Raw genomic sequence first — 19,230 nt, forward strand, 5'->3', positions numbered from 1 at the left:
TAACATACTATGAACATGCTCTGTTATTAAGCTTCTTGGATTAGGTCTATGTTTAGGAGATGATGCCATTGCCACTTTTATCACTTTATGTTTGTTCCTTCAGTAGCAGAGTTTGGTTCAATACATCAGACTAACATATAAGGATTTTTTCCTCTTTTGTTCATTAGTAATTCACTTACAAAGCAAAGTAAGAGATATTAAGGCATTCCCATTTTGATAGCTCAATTTCAGAGAAATGTTAGGATATGCTGGGATGAACAAGTTTTTGTTATATACTACTGCTTAAGTATAGCTGTTATGCCCATCAACCGGTATGATTTAAGATTCTCTCTGCTTTGTGTAATACAGAACTGTGATGAAAGGTTTCAGTACAAGTATCAACTTCGCTCCCACATGAGCATCCACATTGGACACAAACAGTTCATGTGTCAGTGGTGTGGCAAGGATTTCAACATGAAACAGTACTTCGATGAGCACATGAAAACACACACTGGTAAGGACTTCTTGAGAAAGATACAAATACTTTGTACCCATGTTTTATGTTTTTTATGATCTTATGGTATAGGGATGGGGGATATCTACCTGCTTAATTCTAAATCAGAAATATGTATCATACCAGATATAACTTTTTGGCAAACAAAACTGATATAAAAAAAGACTAATTTAGGGGCAGCTAGGTGGTATAATGGATAGAGCACCAGCCCTGGAGGACTGAATTCAAATCTGGCCTCAGACACTTAATACTTCCTATCTGTGTAACCCTGGACAAGTCACTTAACCCCAATTGCCTCAGCAAAAAAAGAAAAGAAAAGACTAATTTGTAAATTAGAACATTAGGATATGATTATTCATTTGAAAGAATTTGATTTACTGAAGTAGTTCTCGCTACAATTCTTTTAAATAATGAATTCTTATAGTCTAAAATGATAAGATTTATCAAAATTTTGTTTTCACACAACTTATCAGGAACACATCTTTTAAGTAAAATGAGGTATGACTACAGTGGTTTTAAAAGTAAATTTGTATGTTTATAAAAACATATGGATAGCTTAATATTTGAAAACATTTATAGCATTTACTTGAACTGGGTATTCTGTGAGCAGATTAATATCCATAGACATGATTCCTCTCCTCCCTCCCCCCAAAATCCTCAGATTATTATTTTGTCTTAATCTTTATTTTTCCATTTAAGCATGGGCTCTTTTTATTCTATATTGAGCAATAGTTTACTATTTATTTGCAAATTAATAGTTTTCTCAGTTAAATTCAGTTGTCACACTTTAGTTTATTCATAGAATGATAGTTCCGGAACCTTAAATTATTTTAAAGGATTTCTTATCTTTAGGCAAATGAATATCTATATGGAAAGGAGATAGAAGAAGGGGAAGGAAGGTCTGGGATGACTTGGCTTGATTTCTGAACTAAACAGAATTGGCCAGAGAAATATTTACTTTTGTTGTATGCTATTGTGGCTATACATGGTGTGCTAAAGTCTGAGTGTAAGTTTAAATTTATTAAGGTTTGGGTTTAGTTGGCTTATTTAAGCTTATTAAAGCTTAATTATTAAAAACTTTTGGAACAGCTTGTATTATTATGAGAAGATCCTGTCAAAGTTTAGTAATTAAAAGTGTTTGCAGAACCATGAACAGTGCTTAGCTAGAGGATGGATGACATTCTTAAGCCTATAAATTCACCTAAAGAGCAAAATATAACAGTTAACTTGATGCTCATTTTAAAACCTGTTGATTTCTTTCCCCTCTTCATCCTTCCTTTTCTTTCTTTGACTCTCTCTCCCTCCTTTCCTTCCTTCTACCTCTCCACTGCTGGTATAATCCATTTACAATAAATCATTGTCTTTTCCCTTGATCTCCAGAAATAATTATGGTAACATAAGGTATTATCAAGTATTAAATATTGTGGTCCAAATGCTAAGAATACAAAGACAAAAATAAAACAGTCCCTGTTTTCGTAGATTATGTTCTATCAGGAAAGACAACATATACAAACATAAATATTTGCAAAATATACACAAAATAAATGCAAGTTTTGAGAAACAGGGCATTAATAGCAGGGATCATGAAAGATTTCATGTAAATGGTGTTATGTGACCTAAGTTTTAGAAAAAAAACTATGAATTCCAAGAGATTGGAGTGAGGAAGAAGTACATTTCAGGCATATTGGACTGTCAGTTGAAAGGCATGTTTACTGGAAATGGTGTGTTTTGTGAAGAAGAGCAAGTAGGCCAGTTTGACCAGACCGTAGAAAATAGGAAGTAATATCTAATGAGGCTAGAAAAATAGTAAGGACCAGCTTGGAAAAGGCTTTGAAGAACAGAGAAGAAATTACAGGGAGCTAATACAGTTTGTCAGGTAGAGAAGTGACATTGGTCAGAGCTTGGTTGTAGGAAAAACATCTCTTTTTTGTCCATGCCCCCTTATGTTTTGTCACCTTATCTGTCAATTTCTTCACTATGCTTTACCAAAATCTCTCACAATTTAATCAATCAACAAATATTTACTGAGTATTTAAAGTATACTTAGATGGTGCTTGGACATTGTGGGGAAAATAAAAAATAGAAAAGTTCCTCTGTCACCCTATCTCTTCCAACCTTAATATAATCTTGTTGGAAAGACAAATTTACATGAAATTATTTCAAATAATACATGATAATACAGAGAAGGGGAGATCAGATAGGAAAGGAATAATTGGAGAAGCCTTCACATAGAAGGTGGCATTAAAATTGGGACTTAAAAAATGAGTAGAGTGAGGATTATCAAATTGAGAGTTGGAGCATTCCAGAGAAAAGGAAGAACATGAGTGAGAACAAAGAGATAAGGATAGTAATAATGTCTGGCATGGAGAGCTACTGGCAAATAGTGAGAAATAATGTTGGATTGATAGAACAAAGAATTTTATTGAATTTTTTATAAAGAAAAGAGTTAGACTACAAATAGAAATTGCTGAACTAGATACTGAACTAGTTATGGCTCTTTCCAGATTTTACATCTTGAGATCCTATGATAAATGAGAATTGAAAGTAGCATAATGAAAATGACAATTTTCAGAAAGATCATTGGAATTGGAAGGGTAATTCTTTAATTGAGGAGGAAGCTACTCTGATAATCCAGGAATTAAAGAAATAAGGGTCCAGGTGGTATCAATAGAAATAAGAAAGTATTGATATAAGAGATATTTTGAAGGAAAATGACTTAAGATTTCATGTTCTAACTGACTGGATATATATATAGTGTTCTCTCTCTCTCTCTCTCTCTCTCTCTCTCTGACTCTGTCTCTCTGTCTCTGTGTGTTTCTGTGTGTCTCTCTCTCACTCTTTCTCTCTCTCTCTCTCTCTTTTTCTCTCTCTCTCTCTCTCTCTTTCTCTGTCTCTGTCTCTGTCTCTTGTCTCTCTTTGCCTCTGTCAAGGCACAGTTGTATCAAGGCACACTTTCTAAAATGTATTTCTTCAGTGGGGAGCGTGAAACCTGAAAAAGTGGGGAGGTGAACCTGAACAATTGGAAGAATGATGATGGACAAATGGAAACATTTGAAGGGGGAATTGGTTATACAGGAAGATGATGAGCTTGAGTTTTGTATATGTGAATTTGAAATGGGAGGCTATCAAAGTGATAATACCCAGCCAAAAGTAAAAGATATGATAATGGAGCTGAAATGAAATTTATATTTGAAAGTTATTGGGGGAGGTTTCTGGGAAGATGGTGGAGTAAATTTTAAGTTCTTCAGATTTCCCCCCACAAACAGAACAGATTTGTGCCTAAGGGTGAGCATAGATTGGTGAAAAATCAAGACTTGGAGCAGAATAGGGATCCTCGTGGGACAACCCAAGAAGATTCAAAGAAAGATCCCAGGCCAGGGATTAACCCTTGTGAAATTCAAACACTTCTTCCCCAGAAACACCAAATGGGGAATCCTAAGGCTAGAGGAGTTTGACTGGAGCCTCAGCAGGAACCACAGAATCTTTCACCTCCCAGCGTGCATGTGGAGTTTGGGGTCTGAGTTGGGGAATACTGAAGGAACCTTCAGCTGATTAAAAATTCCAGGCCCAGCTGTGCTACAGAGACAAGAGACCTGGGCAAGAAAGAGCCAGTGCACCAATGTGTGCAAAAGCAGGGTGAGGCTGGCATTGTAGGAAGGTGGAACTTTTAATTTAGGGTTCCAGGTCAGAGGGGGGAGCTGAAATGAAACTAGAGGAACAATTCTGTCACCCCAGGAAAAAAAAAAAAAAAAAGAACCCAACAATAGAAAGTTACTATGGAAATAGGGAAGACCAGGGTTCATCCTCAAAGGAAGATACTGAAGTTAAAAAAAAAAAAAAATCCAAGAAAAACAAAAAGATTGTGGGGAAAAGTTAACCAACTAGAAAAGGAAATAATCTCTAAAAAATAATAATACTAGTTTTTTTATTTTTCAATATACATGCAATGGTAGTTTTCAACATTTATCCCTACAAAATTTTGTGTTCCAAATTTTTCTCCCTTTTTCTTTCCCCTTCCCCAGACAGCAAGCAATCCAATATAGGTTAAACTATGTGTAATTTTTCTAATCATATTTTCATGTTTGTCATACAATGCAAGAAAAATAAGATAAAAAAAAACAACAACAAACACAACAAAGGTGAAACTACTCTGCTTTAATCCACATCAGTTGCCATAGTTCTCTCTCTGGATGCATATGGCACTTTCCATCACAAGTCTGTTGGAATTGTCTTGAATCACCTTATTGTTGAAAAGAGTTAAGTCTGTCACAATTGATCATCACATAATCTTGTTGTTGCAAGATACAGTCTTGAAAGACTAAAATAATTCTTTAAAAATTAGACTTGGGCAAGGGAAAGTCAGTGAAGTTATAAGACCAAGAAATAACAAAACAATATAAAAAATGAAAAAATAAAACATAATGTGAAATATAATAAAAACAACAGATCTGGAGAATAGATGAAGAACAACAAATATAAGAATGATTGAACTACCTGAAAGCTGTGACCAAAAAAGAACCTTGACACAATAATACAAAAAATAATCTAAGAAAATTGTCCTGGAGTGATGGAACATGAGGAGAAAGTAGAAATAGGAAAAAGCCATCAATCACTATCTCAAGGAGATCTTTTATGGAAAATAGATAGGAATATTATTGCCCAATTTCAAAATCCCCAGATCAAAGAGAAAATTTTGTACAATTCAATTGTACAAAAACAATTCAAATATCTTAGAACTACAATTGGAATTGTTCAAGACTTATCAATAGCTACAATAAAAAACTGCAGGTTCTGGAATCATATATGCCAGCAATCAAAAGAACTAGGCTTATGGCCAAAAATATCTCATCTAGCTAAATTATCCATAATATTGAATTAAAATAAAAAAGGACATTCAATGAACTTGCACATTTTTAAGACTCTCAACCAAAATTGAACTCAGTAGAAAATTTAACATTTAAGAGTCAATATCAAAGATCAGTTTCAAGGAACTTAACATGAACAAAATACATGGAAATATATGTTCTATGTTGAACATCAGCAATTTGGTAACTCAAAAGAAAGATTAGGATAGGATTGAACATATGATCTGACTATAAAGTAAAACCACCTAGAAAAAAGTAGAAATAGTAGTTATATTATACAAATGAAGAATAGACAGAGGCATTAATGGTAAGAGGAAGGCTTGTAGTTCTGACAACCTATTCACATCAGGAATGGTTTAAATAAGCAGTGCTACACATATACCATGAAGGATATAGCATGTTTCAAAATTTATAAAGAAATAAGGGGAGAGGGATGAGCAAAGGGGAAAGCAAGGAATGGGAGAATAAGACAAGATAGGGATACATGCATGGGTGAGGGGAAGTTAAGTAATAGCCAGGCAAATTAATGAGCAGAATTAAAACAGAAGAGTTAGCAGAGATAGGAAAGAGAAATATAGCAAACACAACAAAAAGAATCAGTACAGCTAATAATCATTGATGTTAGACAAAAGTCAAAGATTCAGTCAAGAGAGAAATCTACATTATATGTCAGCCATACTAATACTGTTTTTAGGTGCACATGTGTGTGTATGTCTGAATATATGTAGATATTTGTGCATTTTGCTTTATGTATGTATGTGAGTGGATCTGTGGATGTGTGTGTGTACACACACATACACACACACACACATATATATATATAGGGGCAGGTACATGTGTGTATGTGTGTGTGTGTATATATATCTGTGTGTGTGTGTATATATATATACACATATATATATATATGTGTGTGTGTGTGCTTAACTATAGCCTTATAGCCTCCTTGGGGGAGGTGGAGGAATGAAAGGGGGAAAAAAAGAATAAAGTAAAAAAAGTGTGCAGCAGAGAACAAAAGAACAACTCACAAGGAAACAAAGAAAGTTGGACACTCATGAACATCCTTTCTTTTACTCTTATATATCCTTTCTTGAACTGGTAATTTATTGTTACATATTTTCAGTCTTTCCCAATGTTCTGCTGAAACCTATTTTATTCTCCTTTTCATTTTTCTTTTTTTTCTATTCTGTCCTAATTTTAAAAGAGAGAAAATTATCAGCTTAGCAGTGTCAATCAAAGTCATAAAAATGTTTAAGTGATATCAGGCGAGAGACTTAGAGAAAGACCAAGAACTCGGAGACAAAAAGAGTCAGTAAAAGCAAGAGGTTAATGAGAGAAAAAGCCAGGATTTTTAAAGGAAAAAGATAGTTTTGTAGAAAGAGAACATTGGTGATTATTTTAAATATAATAGAGAGGTAAAGTAAAATGAGAACAGAGGAAGAACAACATAATTGTCAAAAAGGAAATCATTAATGATATTAAAGAGAACATATTCAGGAACTTTGTAAGCCAAATTGCTAGGGTTAAAGAGGGATTCTTTAAAGCAGCTAGATGATGTAATGAATAGAGTTCAGGACCTGGAGTCAGAAGCACCTGAATTCAAATCCATCCTCAAACACCAGCTGTGTGGCTTTGGGTAAGTCACTTAACCTTCTTTGCCTTAGTTTTCTTATCTGGGAAAACTATTCCAGTATCAGAAAAGTATCAAACACAACTGAAAACAACTAAACAACTAAAAAAAAAAAAGACGGATTACTTAGTGATGGAAATAGAGATACTAACTATAACCCACTCATTTAAAGATTTTTAGCACTAAAAGGGGAGAGAAATTGAATAATATAGAAACAATGGGAGGTTTGGTTTGTTTGTTTCTGGGGTTTTTTTGAAGATTTTTTTCCCCCAAAAAATGGAGATCTCTGTATATTTGAAGTGTTGGGAAAAGAACTCATGGAGAGGAAAGATTGAAGATATTGGGAAGGGAGTAGATAAATGTGAAAACAAAATTCTCTTCCAGCATAGAATGGGAGCAAGGTAATTAGCTTTTTGAAAGGATCTTCTTTTTTAGAAATGAAAAAAAAAAAATAGATAGGATGAGTGTAGAGAGTGTGGTGAGTTGAGCACATTACACAGGCCTGAGCATTGAATGGTGTGAATCTCAGTGAAATGAGCAGGAGTTTCTGAGGATATAGATTGAGGGAAATAAAGGATTATTATAAACCAGCTTAGGAATTTGGGAAAAGTGGAGACAATAAAATAGTCATTGAGAGAAATTCCTTGAAGAATCAACCAGCAATGAATTAAACAATTGCTGAATATTGGCAAAGAATTAGTTCAAATCTAATTCATAAACTTTTGGTGAACCAGTTATTCAATGATGTATCTTTCTCTAACTTTATAATTTGGAAATTCAGAATGGAGAAAGGTACAGTAAAGTTGATCTAGTGTTTTGAACATTGGTACAGTGAAAGATCCCATGGATTTGGGAACCTGAGGGGAATACTATATTGGTACAATAATCATTGATTGAATACCTTTGTGAAAAGTCATTGTGATCATGAAATCCAGGTTGGGTGAGAAATCTAGTATAGTTGGGTTAATATAAAAAAAAAACTAATGGACTTGGAAGAAGTTGAGTGATCAAAGTCTCAGATATAAACAGAGACTAAATTAAGGAGGAGACAGTTCTACATATTCACACCTTTATTTCTTTTATGGTGAGGGTGAGGAGGTAAAAGAAAAAAAAAGATAAACAGGTCTGGGTAAAGGGAAGTTTGGTCAGAGTAGAATAATATTTCTACAAGGCACAAGGGAGTGGTAATCAAGAGGACTGATTGCAGAGATGAAACACTGTATGATTGAGTTGGATAGACTTGTCAGTTAAGGCAATTAAGGAATGAAAGATGGTATCTAGATTAGCAGATACAGAGAAAAAGAATGAAATGAGAGAAGGGAAACACATCAGAACTGAAGAGATTTCAGATCATCTAATCCAAGTCCCTCATTTTACAGATGAGATTATTGGGCAACCAAATAGGCCCAGTAGCTAGAGTACTGGGCCTGGAGGTAGGCTGTGTGATCCTGGACAAGTCACTTAACCTCAGTTTTAGTTTTCTCATCTATGATATAGAACTAATAATAGAATTGTAGTAATGATGAAATGTGATAATATGTATTATGTTCTGCAAACCTTCAATTATATTTTATTGTTGATTATTATCATCATCAGAGTCCATAGAGGTTTATTGACTCACCTACAGTTTTGCAGGGAGTAAAGGCAGAACAAAGTCTTCTCATGTACCCATTCCACCAAGGCTAGTTTTGGGAATATAGTGAGTTAAGAAACTCACTATAGAGCTTGAGGCCCCCTAGTTATCCTCAGCCTGGTTTAGCCTGTCTGTCAAAACAGTTTACTGGGGCACACCCCAGTAATAAAAGTGACCACTGCTTATGCTACAGCTTCTTGGCCCTATGGGTGAGACTTAAGTGCATCAGTTCGAAAGATAGAAAGCAGCCCTATGAAGGGCTCAGGGCACTCATCAGAGACGGTGCTGTGTTCCTATGAGCTAAGCAGAATTGAATTAGCTCAGAAGAAACGGGAGATACACAACATTAGAGAGTACCCCAAATGTTCATAGTGACTATTTGTATCCGACCTATGGCACACCATTCCAAGCTCATCTGATTGGACACACTGCAACTTGATTCTAACATCATGGTGTCATTTTTGTCCTCTTTAAGAACAAAGAACAACAACCAATCAAAGGCAGAATTTGAATTCATTTAAACACAGGCTTCTGACTTCAGATTCAGTGAAGCTGAAGGGAGAAGAAAAAGAATAGATTTCAGATAAACTGGAAAGTCCAGTTGCCCTATGTGAAGTTTGTATTGCTTTTAAAGTCCAAAATCAGGAGTAGAGTCATTTGCTGAGTATTATGTGAGGAAATATAATAAGAGGCAGACTTTTTCTATGGGAAATTCTCAGCTAAAACTTGTGAAACCTCAGTTACATTTGTTTTAGATAATAACTAAAAACTACTAGAGGTGTACTAACAAGAACTAGGATAAGGAGTCGATCCCTTCAATAAAGTTCAGTAAAACATAGCTTTGCTAGAAACCATTAGAGTAACATGTCAAAGACTACTACTTTAGTAACTTCTTTTACTTAAGGCACATATGATGCCTTGGACCTAGGTTTTATTTTACTTTTAATTGTTCTACTGTCATTAATCCCAGATTTGGAAGTTTATGATTAATAGAATATACTTTAGCATATTTTGATAAGGTAAAGCTTTTTTTTTAATGCAGAAATGTTGCTTGTACAGAATACTCACAGATGCAGTTTAGTGTATTCATTGGTTTTTGTCTCTTTGTCACCTCAGGAGAGAAACCTTTTATCTGTGAAATCTGTGGCAAAAGCTTCACCAGCCGCCCAAATATGAAGAGGCACCGCAGAACTCACACAGGCGAGAAGCCCTATCCATGTGATGTGTGTGGCCAGCGGTTTCGCTTCTCCAACATGCTCAAGGCTCACAAGGAGAAGTGTTTTAGGGTTACCAGCCCTGTGAACATCCCGCCTGCTGTCCAGATCCCACTTACAACTTCCCCAGCCACCCCGGTTCCTTCCATTGTGAACACACCCACAACCCCTACCCCACCAATCAATATGAATCCAGTAAGCACTCTTCCCCCGAGGCCCATCCCCCATTCTTTTTCACATCTTCACATTCATCCACATCATCCTCATCACCTCCCCATCCCTCCAGTCCCTCATTTACCCCCACCTCCAGCCCTCTTTAAGAGTGAGCCTTTAAATCATAGAGGCCAGAGTGAGGACAACTTTCTGCGACACCTGGCAGAGAAGAACAGTTCAGCACAACATCATTAACAAATATCCTCTTCAATCTATTGTCCCTTGGGTATGTGCCCACTTGAGAGTCTGCAGAGTGGGAATTGATGAGGTTGTCTGTAGCTCTATCCCACTCCCTCTTAGCCTCCAGCAAAAGAGCTTTGTCATTGGCTTGGTGTACCAGCAGATTCAAGTGAATGAGAAGACTTTCTTTGGCTCAAAGAGGAGAAGGATCATCGTAACCAGGGGAGCCAATGGAACTAAAGCCCAATATGCTTCCTTTTTATTCATGACTTTTATAAATTTCAAATATTGAGACTTGTGGAATTTTATAATTTCATATCAGCTGATGAGGTATGCTTGCTTTTATATCCTGGACTTCTCCTCAAAGAGGAGATAGGCCTGGTTTCCTTTTACTAATCGGGAAGGCTGTGAGATTAATCCAGAGCATTAATTGTATCACTGTGTATTGTAACAAATTTTTTTCAGCTTTTGATGCCAGCATCAGAGGTGGACTGGCTACATATCACAGTATATTAAGCATTATAGAGAAAAAGAAAAATTTCTTGTTTGTGTAGCTCTCTCCTAACACACTCTTTATTTTACTACAGAAATTATTTTAGAGTTTTTGTATAGACCTCTTTAGTAGTTACCTGTTTCTAAAATGAAATGTATTTCAATAAGCGGTGTAATTTTTTTCAGTGTAGCTGGACCTATGTTGTAAAATAGAAAAATTTTTATAATCATCAAAATGTGATTCTTAAAGATGCATATAGCTTCTATAGTTAAAAGTTATCCTTACATCCGTACTACTCAAAGGTGCTTCAGAGACTAAATGTATCTGAAAAGGTCTCCAGGCCAGATTGCTGCAAAAATTGTTTTGCTTTCAGAACTTGTTATAAGTTATTTGGTAGTTTTTAATCTCTACTTCCTACCCAAGTGTCTCTTAGGCTCACCAGACATGCTTCTTTACCTTAGGGTAGAGTGTTACATGAAATGTTTTGAAAAGGAGTGGGTCACTTTCCAGGGAAAACACCGAAAAGCATACATGTGTGTGTGAACACACACACATGTGTACACACACACACTCACACGTTTTGAAAACGTGAGAAAAGTTGCTCACCACCTAGAAAAGGACAGGGAGTGGAGGTTGTCTCATGTCAGTCATAGCTGTTCCCCATTCTCATGAGGAATAGTGTTCATGTTTAACTTTCATGATATGACTAATTTGAATCTCATATCATGTGCTGCTTATTTTCAGATTGCTTTCTTTTTCTGGAGTTGTTAGGAGAAGGAAAAATACAAAACACGAATCACAAACATGATATTGCTGAGAGAGGATAAGGAGGCATTTAAGTGAGAACATGAGCTGGTCATATGATTGAAAATGTCTTTTGTCACTGGATATATCTACAACTTGGAGCTTTTCTTATGTAATATAATAGCAAAGAAAAACTTCACTGTCCTAAGCAAATGTTTCTAAAATGGCCAATTTGAACAAGTGGTAGGGATAGCACACCTCTGATACTTTCAGCCTGGTAACTTTTTCAGATATTGATGATATTCTAACAAAAGATAGTAGTTACTATAGGGAATGGTTCAAGGTGCAATGGTGCAAGGGAAGGCCTTGCACATTGGTTATGTTCAACTGCTGAATGGCTGTCCTATTTTTCTCCTTTCTATTTTAATTTGAATAGAGATAACTCTCACAATAAGCTTAAAAATTGGTATTACCCTCATTTCAGAGAATTGAGTTTTGGCTGTTATTGTCTTTTAATTTTGTTTTACCTCAAAATTCCCCAATGTTCCCCCCCATATTTTCAAATAACTGCCTCTACCAGTATCCCAACATTTGAAGGTTCATTTTTTTTTTTCAAATGTGCAATTGTATTAGAGGTTCTCTTCTGGATCATGGACTATATGTTATTAGTAAAACTGAGGGCTAAAGTCCTTGTTTTAAAATATCACATTCTTTTCTATTAGCTTTCCTATTCTGATCTTCTTACCTTTGTCTGTGTGCTGTGAATTAGTATAGGAAGCTTTTGGAATGGGAGAGAAAAGGCATCTCTGACTATCTTTGCTTCCTATTTTATGTGTAAGTCTTTAAAAATTGGGACAGTTTTAAAGAGTTATTTCTCTTGATATTTAGATACATTTTTTAAAGCTCCCAGGTACACAAGCCAGTAAGGAAAGCTAGATCCTTATTTATATATTTTATCTTTAATGGCTGCTCTCCCTTAAACTCCTTGCATTCCATGCCACATTTTTCTTCTACATTTTTATGTAAATGTGCCACTACTTTATGGTAAGACCTGTTAAAAATGCTTTGTTTTATTATTAAGAAGGTATCTCAGTTAAATATATTGTACTTTGTTCTAAACAGCTTTACAGTATTAGACAGCCATTCTGAGTTATAATTCAAGACCATTTTGTTGTCCATTTCCTAGGAATACTATAATAATACACTGGGAATTTCAGGTGGTTCTACCTGTGATTTGGGAGTTGCAGATCTATATCCCGTAAGAAAGAACCCACAACCCATGGGAAATCCAGTATTAAGTAGTCATTACCATCCCCAAAAAGCTCAAAAGGGCTATCAAAAGATTCAGCTAAAATTATCACAAAATATAATGACTGGTGAAAGGCATTTTGGAGCAGCCTTTTAAAAATCTCCAATACTTGTCTATTTTTATTTTCTGGGTTTTGACTTTACTTGACTGGTATCCATGGTTTTAAGGAAAAGTTCTCAGAAAATCTAATGTGTCTTCATAATTTTCATATTAAAAATTAATCAAGACACATTACAGAATATTTATGAGTGCTTCTGAACATGAGAACTTCAGGATTAAGCCTTAAACAAAGACCTGTGTCAGGTTAACCTAAAAACTCAGGAACTCAGAGTTGAAAATTTGGTTAATAGTCATTACTTGGCTTCCCTAATAGGTATGTGGGCTTGCTCTTCTATCTTCTTGCATTACATAATCCCATAACCCTGCAAACTGCTCAGTATGATTAATTAGATGTTCATCTTTTTAGAAAAAGGATATGGAGGAAGAGTTTGGTCTCTAGTTTTTGCTATCTATGGCTTTACATAAGTCTCTAAAGGACCTCAAAGGCTACTTTATGCAGTGTATTTAAGTATTACATTGGTGTTAAATGAGGCTGTTATTACAATCTTATTGTCTTTGATAGTTCCTATCCCATTGCTTAAACTATGACCTATTTGAAGATACAATGACATTTTTGAGTTAAAGTAGTAGTGTACATTTCCTTTACCTTTGAAAAACTCAAATAAGAAATCTTAGCCCATAATGTAAAATTGCTGCTTTACCTAGTTGAATCAGGTTAGCTCATATTGAGTGAGATTTTTTTTTGGTTTGAACAATGGAGAAAAAGTAAACATAACCTAAGTCTTATGGCACATAGCTTCACTGCCACCTATATATTTGTGACTTCATTCTTACATAATTTTAATGAGAAAGAGAGGCTTCCATGTAAATTTTACCATAGTATCAAAAGAAACGTTAGAAAATTAGTAGCATGTATTTTGCTTGAAGCCTACCATTTTGCATTAACTACTCTAAATGAATGGCTGAGCATGAAAGTACCATAGTTGTACTTGATGCTTTGGAAATACCTTTCCAAGATTCCCTTTAATTTGGTTGTTCACTTAACTGTGTGCCTGGTGATGTCTTCTGTGGAAAAGATGTTTGCAAATACTGAATTTCCTAATTTTTTCTTCCTTTTATGCCTGATTTTTTTTTTTTTCATATTCGTTGGTTTGGATGTTTTTGTTTAATTTAATTTAATTTCACAGTTTCTGATTTTTACACAAAAACAATTGTGATAAAAGTCATTTAAGAAATATATTCCATTTTGCAAAACCCTTGTCAATTTGACATATAAAAAAGTATACTTTGTCACATCAAACTACCCATGTTACATTTAGAGATATTTCTGCTTGATCTTATATAAATAAGGATATTATATTATGTAAAACAAATTAGGTTTGTATATTCACAAAATAAGCATTTTTGATGTGCTTCTAGATTTAGAATCATGAGAATATTTGACAAAGGGGGATAAATTGCTTTTAAGAATTCTGCCAATTGTATTTAAGGTCATCTCACTTGGAATTCTGTATATTTTACAATTGGACAAATCAACATTGGCTTTATTTTCCTTTGAAAAACTTACTCCTTTGCTGAACCAAGATTAGAAATCCTATTCAAAAATAAAAGCATTTTTCAGTAATGGAAAGGTCATAGATTAGCGATAGGAACATAATTATGCAATAATTATATTATACTAATTATAGCTTCTAAGCTAGACTGCTTTTGACATCTGTAGCATTTATAATAATTAATAATGACCTTCCAATTCTGGATTACTACCTCGATAAAGCAAACCAGACGTCCTCTCTCCCCTTATTATGGAAGCCATAAAAGTTGCCACCAATATGTCCATTTTCTTAGTTCCTTACTTTTATACTCTATAATCCTGACTTTTTTATAGCAATCAAATCTTTTTGTCTTAGAGAAAGGGCTCTACAAGTTTGGACCAGCATGGAATTTTAGCTCCTTTGGTTTAAATTTGGAGGACTAGGTGAATTCATCAGGTGAATCAAATTCCCCATTTAAGTCAAACTGTTTTACCCAGGCATATTTTTTACTCATAGAAGACTAGCATCTTGCCCTTTCCTATTCTTTGTTTTCTGCATTGTTGCAGAAGTTATTTGTGGAATGAAATTCTACTTTGTTGCTCTGTTGATTAATTAATAATTGGTCTGTCATCAAATCATCTCTTGGAATTGTTTCATTTCCTTAAAATTACACAGTAAATGCAAACCTACATTTTCTTATCTTTCTTCCACCATTGCAGCTTAAGCCCTCTCTCTTTCTTGAGTGCCTTGAAGAAACCAGCATTCCTGGAAATTTTTCTCCCTGGTTTAGATCCTACCTCTACTTCATTTTCCATGAATGTTGGATTTTGTCTTTAATCTATTTGGTTTAGTTCTTCCAAAACTAATAAAAGCCTCAGACAGAAATTTGGAACATATCTCTGAGCGAGTTCTTCTCTTCCCTGACTTTCCAGGTTTTATGGTAGCAAAAAATTTCATATTAGTTATACCTCTAGACATTAACCTCCTATCTCTTGAGTAACTAAAGGCTTGGTTCTGTGTCTTGACTCCTAACATTTGCTTCCTTAGCCCGGGAAAATAATTTCATTGTATATTCTATGTACAGTTTTTGCCCAGTTTGGTCTTCCTGAATTCTTCCTTTTTCACTTTAGGGGGATGAGCATCAATGCTGCTGTGATTATACAATACCTTTCTCATTTGTTCTCTCTCTCTAAGAATTAGTTTGCAAATTTGTCCATAAAATTTTTTTTCTTACTCAAATCTAATTCAAAATTGTTTGGTTTTTTCCCAGACCTTTTGTCTTGACTGTCCTCTAACCTTTCTTTCACCATGTCCATGATCATCCAAGCCAATAACTTTTCTTTGTTTTTCTCTTTATGAGATACTGGTCTTAAAGTAGTTGCACCTCCTTTTTAAATTCTTGCCTTATCTCTCCACTACTTCTTTGCCCTCTTTTTTTCCAGGCTTCCCCTTCTTTTCCAACCTCCTAAAACATCATTTAAAACTCTTTCTTTCTAGTTTTCCCTAGAATCAGTTTTTATAGTATAATTATTACTCGATATGAAGGACATTAAACAAACAAACAAAAAAAAGAGTTGCTTTATGATCTGTATGTGACAGCGGGTTCTGAATTGATAAAATACTTCAGCATTGTGCTTTACTGCCACTAAAGGGATTTGTGCTGTGCACAGAACTCTCTTCCTTTTAATTCTTATCCAAAACTGAAAACAAAATCCTTTAAGAAAAGAGGAAACTGTATTAGTTGGGTTTTTTGTTTGTTTTCATGGAATGCAAACTATTAATCTGAATGTTTTTGCTGTCATCAAAACCTTTGCATTATCTTTTTAAAGCTACTCTCTCTAAATTCACATTCTTTTGCTGAATAGTCCTTGGAGTTTTCAAGAATAAACTCATGAGAAGAAAAGGGGAATATGGTGAGGCAGAAGACCAGAGAATATAGCTATTTGTGAAACATTAATTCTTCTTATCTGAGCAAGCCTCTCCATCTCCATTCTGTACCCCATCATGTTACTGGTTAAACAAGGAAAAGATTCATGGATAGTTAAAAGTTTAGCTATAATTTTTGGGAAACTAGTTTGGAAACTATGTGATTCTTTTTCTTCTAAATTAACAACACTTTGTTACATCAAAAAAATTTCCTATATGATTACTTTTCACTTGACTCATCTATTTTCTTAATAATGGCATCCAGAGGTTTGGCTTTCCCAAGTATTTGTTGGCTGACAGCATTTTTTAACTATTCTCTATAACTGTGCTAAGCAGAAAATAGTGATGAACATTTGAAAAAATTAAATTGTCTGTCAAGAAAACTTTGATGATCTGTTCTTTTGCTGAGTAACAGAGTTTTGAAACAGTCAGCAGAGGGGGCCCTTGTTCTCTCAAGAAGCTGCCTCACAGCACCTGATCCAGGTTTACTCCTTACTTATGAAGATCATCTCTAGTGGGAGAAAAGATATGGTGGGTGGAACAGGAAAGGACGTGGCAAAGAAATAGTTAAATTTTGTTTAACTTTGAAAGGCATCTGCTACTCAATGCTTCTTATCTTTCTAATTAGCTAAAGACGGACTGAATGTGTTGAAGAAGAGAAGTATTCTTGAATGTACATCTCTCCCTGGTTTATATATCTTTAGTGGGGGGGAGGGGAAGGGTATTATGAGAGGGAATAGCTTAACTAACAGGATTGATGTCTCAAATCACATTTTACATAGGACTTTAGAAACCAATCTGTTTACATTTGAAAATCAGTAGGAAATAATTTACATCCAGAACCTGACTTCTTTTCTGCTTGATCATTTGAATCATTCTTGATTTAGGTCAAGAATTTAAATAATGGAATAAGATTTCAGTGTTTGCTGTTAAGGTTATATCCTTGAATTATAAGCAGCCTCTGAAAATCTGATCAAATGCCTTTCAATCTTCCACATTTAGTATGCATGTACATTTTATCCATCTTTTTGCAGGAGCTATATAATTACTAATAAATCTGTCATTATTCAGCATTACTGTATTTGGCCCCAGGGAAGCAAAGCAGCAGGATCTTTAAAAAGTCTCAATTGGGATAAAAAGAAAAAAAAACAGCTCTTGTATTATGTAACTTTGTTTCTACTCCTCCCTGCTTACTTCAGTGTTTACTTTTAACTTTGGGTTCTGAAACTTTATTTTCTCTTATAAGTACAATAAATCACTGTCCTAGTTCCCTTGATATAGGCAGACTGGTAGGGAATGCTTTGATGCCAGGAGTCAGAGATATTTGGGGAGCATAATTGAGTAGGTTAGCCTGACTAGCCTGTTTAAATAATAATGCCCAATGATGAGAGCCAGTCCTTTTACATCTGGCATAGAAGCTTTTTTCTTAAGAGTTCTCATATACCGAATGCCAAAGCAGGAAGGCAATCTTGTTTTCTCTTTCCTGCCCCTTTCTTTAACCTCTCCTCTCTACATTATCCCTTACTTGCAATAATTGGGAAGAATAAATCACTAACTCTCAGGAGTGAGGAAGAGGGGAGAACATTCTTGTCATTTTAAATTTTATAAAAAGGAGACTTGAAATCAAGTTTAGTCCCATAGTATGGGATAGGTTGTCATACCTGCCCATCTCATCTCCAAATGGATAACTGTTACGCCAGTCATTATCTCCTGGGTCAGACTCAAGGCCCTGAGCCCTGGGATGGTATCTTTAGCAGGCACTCCTTCAGTTTGTAGTTCAACAGGTCCTCTGTGCTCTGTTAGGTTAGAGGCAGACAATCCAAATATTTATCTTTGCCATGACCAGGAGCAACAGATCTTCCTGAACATAAACAGGCAAGTAAGCACCTAAAGAGAGATACTTAAGTATCAGCCAATGGAACAAGTGGCATTGGTACCTGGAAGACTAAATCTTACTCTAGTTCTTTTTTACCCAGCCTAATCAGACCCCTAAGAAAGCCCATCCAGCACAGAACATTGATTCTATCCACTTGTAACCCAGCGCTTGACAGAAGAGCACTGAAGTTGTGATCAGCTTAGTAGCAGATGCTTAGGTATAACTTGTTTGTCTTTTTTTCCCCTTGACAGTACATAAATCACTTGCACTTTTCTTTATTTCTTAAGGAAAAAAAAAAATCCAGTTTGCTTGCCAGGAAACGTTGAGCGTTAGGTTTACAAAGCTTGTTGTTGAATGTTAAAAACTTGTCCAAAGGAGTTTGGCAAAATAGAAGCTGCTTGGTCCCTGTTCTTGCCTTCTGGGTCATAAGGATTATTAAGGCTATGTAGCTTGGATGCTTATGACAAGTCCAGAACAGGGCAGCATCCCTCTCCTACCTCTCTGTGGAGATGCAATTGAAGGTCAAATCAGACTTGATGTAGGGCAGGTACCCCTCATGCTGCAGCAAGTTCAAAGGAGTCTTTGAGTTGGGGAGGTGACAGACAAATAGGACAGGATTTCTGGTCTGGAAAGATCCCCGGGAGAGGCACTTTTGCCCTCAGGAATTGCAGTGAAGTAGAACTGAGCTCTCCTTTAGCATTTCCAAACTAGCATATGCCATCTAGTTTCCCTGGGGCACTTTTTTCCAGTATCCTGTCAGACCCCTCATTGTATTGATTCTTTTCCCTTTGTGTTGACCATACCATAATTATTATTATTTTTTTTTTTAGCAATTGAGAATGCACTTTTATTTCAACTCAATCATGATTTTAAACATAAAAATTATAGATTGTTAAAAACTACTTTTTGTGTATTTTTAACCACTCAATGTAGCATTGTATATTTTATTCTTGTGAGACTCTGGTACAAGGTGTGCCGCTTCACAATATTTCCGAGATGCTGGGCCTTTGGATGTGTACGGTAACCCACCTAATGCTAATGTTCAAAGTAAAAGAAGTAGCCATA

The 19,230-nt window shown here is 35.2% G+C and overlaps 1 protein-coding gene across 4 annotated transcripts in view; it reads left to right on the top strand.

Moving 5' to 3' along the window:
• Positions 1 to 19,230, top strand: part of ZNF652 (zinc finger protein 652) — a 94,652-nt gene extending 75,422 nt beyond the window's left edge. For all 4 annotated transcript variants that reach the window (XM_031966084.1, XM_031966080.1, XM_031966083.1 and 1 more), the window contains 2 exons: positions 349 to 493; positions 9,735 to 19,230. In XM_031966084.1, coding sequence (XP_031821944.1) covers positions 349 to 493; positions 9,735 to 10,240 — 651 coding nt within the window. In that variant the 3' untranslated portion in view covers positions 10,241 to 19,230. The remainder of the gene's footprint in view (positions 1 to 348; positions 494 to 9,734) is intronic.

The sequence above is a fragment of the Sarcophilus harrisii genome, chromosome 4 (assembly GCF_902635505.1).
Source record: "Sarcophilus harrisii chromosome 4, mSarHar1.11, whole genome shotgun sequence".
NCBI classification, from domain to species: domain Eukaryota; kingdom Metazoa; phylum Chordata; class Mammalia; order Dasyuromorphia; family Dasyuridae; genus Sarcophilus; species Sarcophilus harrisii.